At 40.4% G+C, this 9,589-nt stretch overlaps 1 protein-coding gene across 4 annotated transcripts in view; it reads right to left on the bottom strand.

Moving 5' to 3' along the window:
• TMEM150C (transmembrane protein 150C) overlaps positions 1–9,589 on the bottom strand; it is a 36,728-nt gene that overhangs the window by 11,935 nt on the left and 15,204 nt on the right. For 3 of the 4 annotated variants that reach the window (XM_024212588.3, XM_024212580.3, XM_024212604.3), the window contains 4 exons: positions 7,443–7,527; positions 5,672–5,725; positions 5,521–5,553; positions 5,330–5,397 (listed from right to left, as the gene is read on the bottom strand). In XM_024212588.3, the coding sequence (XP_024068356.1) occupies positions 5,330–5,397; positions 5,521–5,553; positions 5,672–5,725; positions 7,443–7,522 (235 nt within the window). In that variant the 5' untranslated portion in view covers positions 7,523–7,527. The remainder of the gene's footprint in view (positions 1–5,329; positions 5,398–5,520; positions 5,554–5,671; positions 5,726–7,442; positions 7,528–9,589) is intronic. The other variant, XM_024212595.3, reaches the window with a different exon arrangement.

The raw sequence follows: 9,589 nt of genomic DNA, 5'->3' as shown, positions 1-9,589 counted from the left end.
AAAATGTTTAAGAAGCTTCATTTAAAATTAAATTAAAATGCAGAGCCTCCAGGACCGGTGGCCAGGACCCGGGCAGTGCGAGTGCCACTGAAAATCAGCTCGTGCCATAGGTTGCCTACCCCCTGTTGTACGACTGCATGGTTTGACTAGATCTTCTGTTTTAACAGATATCCATCAAGAATGAAATTCACCTCAGCACAAAGGGCCCAGGATCTGCCTTATAGTCCCTCTTAAGCTCTATTTTAAGGTTTTATGTGGTGCATAAGACCTTGTTCATGCTCTCTGTGCTAAGGTGAATTTCTCTCCTAAGTAGGTTCCATTGATTTAGTTCGGTACATTAAAATATATTCATTCAGCATTAGTATTTTTTTTTTAAATAATAGGTCAGATTTTTTGATATAAGACAGATGACAGGAGATAGAGCCCTGCACCTCTAGGTCACAGGTTGAAAACTAAACCACATCAGTAGGGACACAAAATAATAACCACTTGGTGGACAGTCATGTAAAAATGAACTGCTGATCGCAGTCCAGCTCTCCTGGAGCACTGTCCATTTCACAGGTGGAATTTTGCTAGCAGCCTCTGTAGAGAGACCAAGAATCAAGCAGACATCCAGAATGAGAACTGGGCTACTGAATCTATTAATGAATTCAGACCAAACTGGCAAATAGTTCCAGCTACATTTTTTTTTAAATGAAGAATTTGGTTTGGTTTGGTTTGGTTTTGGGGCGGGGGGGAGGAGAGAGGGAAATTTTTAGAAAAATGTTGATTTCATTGACCCTAAAAAAAATTTTTAGTTTTTTCATTTTGATGAGAAAAACTAAAAACATTAAGTTAAGGTTCAAAATGAACCAATTTTTCAGTTCAGCCACTGAACCGAAAAATGAATGATTTGTTCACCTCTGTTCAGCACAAGCTCCACTCTCACCCCTACAGATCATGCCTGAGACATAGGGGTAGGGCAGTGTTGGGATGATGGCATTGCTGATGTTCATACTGGACCTGGTCTGTGCATACAGGATTTGGTCCTAAGCCATTGAAGTCAATGAGAGTTTTGCCATGGACTTCAGTGGGATCAGGATCAGGCATAAAATGAACAGTTTCCATGGATTTCAGTTCAGCATGTTGCCCAAGTATTACATTTATCAGGTATTATCCTGAAAGGGTTCCATTGTATCTGTTTGACTTGATGCAGAGAAAATGTTTTCTTTAAAGTGGGCTCTAATGAGTTTCACCCTGGACAAAATGCCAACATCAGCAGCCCCCCAGTCAACGCATGGACATGACTTTTTCATCTTAATTATTTACACTTTCTGTTTTGTAACTCCAACATAACATGACAGTCTATTTTGGAGGACTACATCAGCCATTATATAGGTGCTTAAATTACACAATCTTCATCTTCACAATGCACCCCAAGGCAGTAATATGGTGAAATGAACTGCCTTTCCGTGCTGGTGCTTCATTACTGTCAGAGTATATGGGAGAGGGAGAATCCTAGCTCATTCACAAGTGATGTGAATGTAAATGTTCAATTATGTTTTGAATCAATCTGTTTAAGAGATAAAGAATCTTAAAATGTTAATTTCAATACACACATTGATCCTGTTGTTAGGATTTTGCCACTGATTTCAATGGAAGACAAATTGGGCACTATCCAACTATGTGGTACAAACTAACAAGATCTACTGGGCCGACATTTTCAAAAGTGACTAGTGATTTTGGGTCCCTCAGTTTTTGGATGACAGTTGAGACATCTTAAAGGTGCCTGATTTTCAAAGCTGGGCACTCAGAACGTTCTGAAAACACGTCTCAAACTAGACACCCAAAAATGTGAGTACTCCCAAAATCACTAGTCACTTTTGAAAATTTCGGCAATTGATGTTTTTAATCAGTGATTAAGAGTATTCAAAAATAAGGCAGGAAGGGACCAAGAGAAAAACAGCAATGTTCTCAACAACAAAAAATGTTCCTTCTCCATATCAAAATGGAGAGATGCACATTGATGGTATCCTTTGCTGAGCACTGATGTTAATTATTTTTGCATGTACCAGATGGTACTACCCCAGATGAAAGATCATAAAGCAGCACTGAACCTTGTAGTGTCTCTGAGCTAAAACTAGTAAATCCCAGTCTCATTAATTATTTCTTAGAATCATGGGAGAGAGTGGGGAGGGGAGATATAGATGATAAAGGATTAGCATTAAGAGCTAGATGTGATCTGAAAGAGGGAAAATATTTTGGTAATTAACTATAAGCTTCAAAACTAAGTAGAGCTGGTCAGGAATTTTCTTCTTAATCTTTTTTCAATAGAAAATGCTGATTCATCCAAACCAAAACGGTTTGCAGGAAAGGCTTGGTTTTGATGATTTTTCAACGAAAAACAAAAACTGAAAAAAGTTTTCAAATTGTTGAAATATTTTGTTTGCAAAATTTTAAATTAGAAATTCCAGTTTTGTTTGGACTTTTCACTTTGAAATGTAAGATAATTATATTTGTAGTAAAAATTAAAAAAATAGTTGAAATCACAATGAAATTATGGAAACAAAATGGTTTCAATTGACCCAAACCAAGATTTTGATTTTTCATCCCAATTCAGGGCAGATTTCCCCCCCCCAATATCTCAGAAGTGCTTACAGCATGAGAAAACCATTTCCTGCCCACCTCTAGAACCAAACAGCTGCATAGCTGTCACGTGGAATGCTCAGATAGGGCTATACGGCTGGAAAATATAACTCATTTTGTTGATCAAAGTGTTGAGCACTCAGCCACTGAAAATCAGGCCCCTTTGAGATGTCTCAAATAGAACACCCAAAAAGTTTCCCACAATCACTAGTCACTTTAGAAAATCTAAGCCCTATATGTACATATTCCAGCCAATTCTGTCAGTCTGTAATGACATTACTATAGATAGTGCTGGATTTGAAGTCAACGGCAAAATTCCCGGGACTGGACTCCATGAATGTATTGAAATGAGTATCCCAAGATCCTCCATGTTTTACTCAGGCAGATTAAAAAAAAATTGAACATTACATTAATTTCCCCTCAAGAATGAACGAAGGGCCCTCCTACCCTAAAATTCTGGCAATAATGGTGCAATAGGACATGATAGGCAGTATATTTTATGGGGAATATTACTGCATGGTTGGGGGGGGGGTTGAAGGGAACAAGGCTGAAGGCTAGGTAATCTGGGCACCTGAACAGTGGCTGAAGTGGACATCTGACACAGCCTGACAAAGGCAATATGTTTCAGGGGGAATATTCTGCTGCTAATGCTGTGTAGCTTTTTATCCCTGCATCCATCTCTGAAGTGATCAGTAACAGAGCTGGTCAACATTTTTAACTGAAAAAACAGCCTTTTCAAAGAATGAACTTTCACTTTCAGTGTGGTTAAGGTCAATAATGGTACAAGCTGGAAGCAGCCCTCATAAGCATCCAATGTAACAGACATTCAGCCTGCTCAAATGAGCTCTGCTTTATCCCGATAGGGTAATGCCCATAGACATCATAATACATTTGTTGTTGTTGGTTTCCAGCCTTGGGGTGGCATAGCTATAGTTTTCATTGCAATACTGGGTGAGGTTCAAAGAGAAAATGCTGACGGCATGTAGCAGGTTTTAGCCTCAACACCTTGTTCGTTCGATCTTTCATTACAACTGCATAAATAACTTTCACTCATTCTCATACGCATAAGATCAAATCATGAAATCGGCTGCACGCAGGCAGACTCCTGCACCCACACAGAAGCCCATGGACTTTAATGGGGTTTTGTGTGGGTGCAAAGTCTACAGATCTGATTGTAGGAGTGGGGCTTTAAATTTCAGTACCTCAACAGGGAGATGTGTATTTACTCATGTCAAACACACTGGAATCTGACAAGAAGTTTCCTACATACATATTGTTATATTTGGCTTTGAGGGCAGAGACTGCAATTGCATGTATAGAATTGTATTTAGCTTTCTCTGTGTGTGTCAGGCACGTACACATGTTATGACCAAGGACCACAGATAGTGTAAACTAGTGCAGTTCCATCAAGTCAGTGGAGGCAGACTGATTTATACTAGCTGAGCTTCTGGTCCAATATATATCCATAAATATCAGCGTGTATAGATGTTGATATTCCCCTACTACTTTCAACTTTCACTCCATCTTAATACACGTATCAGTAATTCAGGGTACAGTACATTAGTAATAATACTACTTAGCTGTTATATAGCGCTTTTCATCAGTATTTCTCTTAATAAAGGAGGTGAGTATCACTACTGAGGCACAGGGAGGTGAAGTGACTTGCCCAAGGACACATAGCAGGCTCGTGGTAGAGCTGGGTGTTGCAATTTACCCCCACGCCTTAACTCTGCCTTGGAATGATACAATGAAATAACCATATGATGATGATTAAGGCATTATAGTGTTTGTGGTTAAACTTATTTTTAAAGTCATTAGATTCCCCCTATCACCACCTTTACAATGTCACTCCAGGGCAGAGTTAAGGCTGTTTGGATGCCCTAACTATACCTTTCCATCCTTAACATCATTTAAGTGTCACCTGAACTCTGATTTTCCTGGGTTTGGGGGAAGATTTGCTGTACTTTTTATATTTAACAAATGGTTCCCTGCTTTAAGTGCAAAACTCAGCTCAGCCTCGACTACGGAACTCTGAGTGGTGCTTCCACAATATACGCAGCCACACTGGCAAAGACAGACTCTGTAACAACAGTGGAGCACTAACTCAGCATTATCATTTTGATTCATTTGTCGACGTAGCTTCAGGAGAAAATACTTACGGTATCTCAGGCATAACAAAAAGTTTTATTGACAAAAACAATGAAACATTTTTTCAAGTATTATAACCATCAAGTGTTCCTCCCAACTACGTTGGTTAGAAGCTTCACCCTATCAGAAGTAAGCTGTGAACTTCCATATTTTTACTAATGGAATTTTTTTAAAAAACCCTCAGAAATAACATTTTGTCAAATGCAATGACCAATTACACAATGTTTCCATGCAGGATTTTATAGTAGCAATAAACAAAAAATATCATTCCATGCATCGAAAACACAGTCATACAGACTTAAGGCTAAGGTGTGATGATAAAAGAAGAGAATAAAATGGAAAGTATGAAGGTCAAACATATCCAGCTTTGTTCTGTCTTTTTACAAATAGTTACAAAATAATACTAGCTTCATACTAGCAGCACCTCTTTAAAAGGTTTCAAATAATCGGCTTTGACAGCAACATCTACTGGATTTTACTCATGTTCCAATGACTTGTTAAAGTGAATGAAGAGAGACAAAAAAAAAAAAAAAAAAATTCCCCATGCGGTTCCTACCTAGAAATGCTGCCATGTTCATGACTTGGCTAAATACACAGCTTGCAGGGGGTGCATCACCTGCAATACTTCAAAAATATAAAGTGTATCATTGTAACTCTACTAAGACAGCTAAAGAGAGAAAGAAAGAAAGAACACCCATCGATCAGAATGATAGGTGGGGAATGGGAGGGGGGAGGAGATCCAGTTACCTTATGTAAGGGGGACTTTTGGAACCAGGTTTCCTAAGTGACATAAAAACACAGGAGCCAGAATTAAAGATTTTGCTGTTTTGTGTCTGTAATAATATTTGTTAGAAGTTACTGATTTAAAAACAAAACAACAACCACCACCACCTCTTACCGATCTGGCACGTTTAATGGAATAATTTTGTTATCTTCCACAGCTATAAAATATCTGTCAAAAGAGGAAAGAAGCAGTTTAGAAAACACAAACAATGCCAATATAAGACCAAGACAACCATGTTTTTTAATTTAGAAATTCATTTGGGACCCAATTCAGGAAAGCACTTTTAAGTGTCTAATATCCATTCATATTCAAGAAAGCATTCAAACATGGGCTTAATTTTAAGTATGTGCTAAAATCGCATTGAAATCAGTCATACTTACTTAGCTTTAAGCATGTGCTGAAGTGCTTCTATGGATTTGGGCCTTGATTAGTAATGATAATCAAAGCCCCTTGTTTTCCTGAAAGCAATTCTTTTCTACCACAGACTACAACACTGTTTGCTACCAGCTGACACTACTGATATCAATGCTCAAGCTATTGTATAAAGAAAAATATGGCTGTTCAGTCTTTGTCTTCTGCTTCTGCAGCAGAGAGCCATTAATGGGAGGAAGCATGGAAGCAGTCTAGAGGCCACCTTTGGGGATAGGTTTTGTACCTTTTGGTCACATAGATAATATAATGTAATTGAAATGCAAACAGGCAGTACCATTGTGGGTACTGTGACCAGATAACTAAGGTTCCCGTCCATCTAATTATAGGATAATTGCCATTTAGCCTTATTTTATTTCTATAGTGTTGATGGCTTGTAATTTAAAGATCACCTTAAGGCAAGAGTTCTTATAATGACCACCTGCCCCACTGAATGATATCCCCTCAATGTACTGTATCCTGTATAAGCCACTTTCCACCTTTCAAAGTAGCTCTTCTCTCTTTTTTTACATCCAGGGTGAAATCCTGGCCCCACTGAAGTTAATGGGAGTTGTCACTGACTTCAATGGAGAGAGAATTCTACCTCAGATGTTTTCCACATGCTGCAGTAATACAAGTGCGAGATGTGGGAGAGCTGATAAGAGACGAGCCCTTATTTTCTGACTCCAGTCATCTGACATGGGGCAGGATTAAAAAGGTTAATTCCCTGTCACGTGATAGAGGTCAGGATCCAACGGATACTGTTACAACTGCGACCACAACGTACATACTCGTCAGTCAGGATATCATTAACGCATGGTTCCCGAACCGTGGCCAACAGTGAATTCCTGCAGGTCTGTGGAGAGCTGGTCGCTTCTCCTCATTTCCAGCTGCTAAATCACATTTTTTAAAAGAAGTTAAGGTACATAATGACTCTCTTAATATTATTTTATTATTATGTGTGAGATGGCCCACACACCTGTACAGGTGAGTTTGGAGCCATAAAATGCCCCTTTACTTCTCTGGGTACATCCCCTGCATTGCAGGCCACACTGCGTGAGGGGAAAGAAGCCGCTCTGGGCTGCTGCTCCCAGTCCCACACAATGAGTGAGGAGTGGATGGGCCAGGGTAGGGGGCGGGTGGCAACTTACCAACACAGAGGAAGAAGGAAGTCGTGCCAGGAAAAGGAGCAAGGGGGAAGCAGGGACCAAAACGTGTCTGCTAGTCATGGGTTGGTCACTGCTCTGCTCCTGGGCAATGCAGCTCCATCCTGCCCCTTGCTGAAGGCAGATCACCAGCTGCCAATCCAGCCCGATGAAAGCAGTTGCTGGAGTTGCCTCAGTGGGTGCAGAGAGGTCAGTGAGCAATGCTCTCTATTCAGATGTGGTCCGTTCTATTGCAATATTTGGGAAAGCCTGATTTACCTCAGTCCCCCCCCCACACACATACCCCAAAACCCAAGCGGAAGATCACTTACACGATCCATAGCCCAGATGAAGTGAACAGGGTGAACACAAGAGGTAAAAACATCCACACGCTGCATTTCTTCCCATCCATGCCTGCTAGAAACAAAGACAATAAAGTGTAATGCAAAACAAAGACAACAGAGGTAAGAGCTACTGGAGACATCATGTCCTTCCCCCCTCGAACACGTAAAATAAGTCTGACTAGGGTATGTGAAATTGAGAACCTGGTAATTCAGAATGATCACTATTGCTCCTGGCTCATGCAGAGTGATCCTGGTACTCCAGGAGAAACCCCCCTGCAATTCAGGGAGAGCACTTGTGCAGTAAGGGACTATTCAATGCATGGAAGGGTCACAGATTCCGGCCCTGATGACCGTCAGCCCAGGAATGAAAAGCAGTCTATAATCCTTGTTAAAATATTAGTTACATTTCCCCAGGCCCCCGTAGGGTAGGTATTATTTTCATTCTGCAAAAAGGAGAAACTGAGGCACAGAAAAATCACATCGGAGGGAGATTTTCAAATAGGAATTTAGTAGCAGGCATTTTTTAACGCCTCTCCCTGAGTGATCAGCCCAAGAATACACTGCTGGGATAGAGCCCAACAGCGCCAGCTCCCAGTTCTCTGCTCTAACCAGTAGGCCACACTCTCCCTTAAAAATGGCAACCTAGCTTCCCATCAAAACATGCTTGTTACTAAAACCCACATGTGCTTTCTTAGTGATGCCCACAGCTCAAATAAAGATTGCCAAGCCAGAGAACTTCCCCCAAATAATTCCTGGTGAGTGAGTGATCTTTCTCCCCACCTCCCTAGTTCTCATCCTCAGCTCACACACTGTGCGCAGCAACCAACTAATCTGAGCACTCGGCTGAATTCAAAGGTTCTGCGTTCAAGTGCTGCCATCCTGAATGTCGTTGAGACTAGGAATTGTTAAGAAACTGAATTCTTGACATTTAGGTTTAAAGAAGCTATACGTGGGTGCGCAGATTCTTAATAAATTAAAACAGGCAGAACAGCTCAATTCCACAGGGAAACACTCTCCGGAGGAAAACATGCAAGATGAAGACTTGAAATAACAGGACAGGAATGGGGGCTTGCTATTGCTCCAATATATGTCATTTAGAAATGCTAATATATGTCACAAAGCTCTTGAAATATGTACATACTCATTGTGTGTGTGTGTGTGTGTGTGTGTAGTTGTCTATTACATGCACATTTCCTTCAAGCTTGAATAAAGACTAAGAGATACAAATTGGAAAAAACAAGGCTAAAACATCAACTTTCCTTTCAGTAGGATACCAGCACCTCTTTCACTCCCTCCTGTCTTCCCACCACTCACTCACTACCAGTTGTTGAGTTGATATTTCTTTGGAAGACTGAGGATCACCCAGTATCTCAGTGATGATCTGAGGCAGGTTTTAGGATCACTGATTTATTGGCTGAGTTTGCCATCAGCTTGATGGCATTTCTTTGTCTGTCATGTGATAACTTTTGAACATCAAATCCAATCAATTCCAAAATCTCAGAGAACGTCATAGGCATCTGTCATAACTATAAAGGGAATGGTAAGAGCTCTCCTGTGTACAGTACTATAAAATCCCTCCTGGCCAGAGACTCCAAAATCCTTTTACCTGTAAAGGGTTAAGAAGCTCGGGTAACCTGGCTGACACCTGACCCAAAGGACCAATAAGGGGACAAGATACTTTCAAATCTTGGGGGGGGGGAAGGCTTTTGTTTGTGCTCTTTGTTTTGGGGTGTTGTTCGCTCTTGGGACTGAGAGGGACCAGACATCAATCCAGGTTCTCCACATCTTTCTAAACAAGTCTCTCATATTTCAAACTTGTAAGTAAACAGCCAGGCAAGGCGTGTTAGTTTTCCTTTGTTTTCTCAACTTGTAAATGTACCTTTTACTAGAGTGTTTATTTCTGTTTGCTGTACTTTGAACCTGAGGCTAGAGGGGAATCCTCTGAGCTCTTTAAGTTTGATTACCCTGTAAAGTTATTTTCCATACTGATTTTACAGAGATGATTTTTACCTTTTTCTTTAATTAAAAGCCTTCTTTTTAAGAACCTGATTGATTTTTCCTTGTTTTTAGATCCAAGGGGGTTTGGATCTGTATTCACCAGGAGTTGGTGGAAGGAAGGAGGGGGGATGGTTAAT

Source organism: Terrapene carolina, unplaced genomic scaffold (assembly GCF_002925995.2).
Source record: "Terrapene carolina triunguis isolate 2854851 unplaced genomic scaffold, T_m_triunguis-2.0 Scaffold136, whole genome shotgun sequence".
In the NCBI taxonomy this organism is placed as follows: domain Eukaryota; kingdom Metazoa; phylum Chordata; order Testudines; family Emydidae; genus Terrapene; species Terrapene triunguis.
The sequence above is the reverse complement of the archived record's forward strand: the minus strand, read 5'-3'. Positions and strand labels throughout refer to the sequence as shown.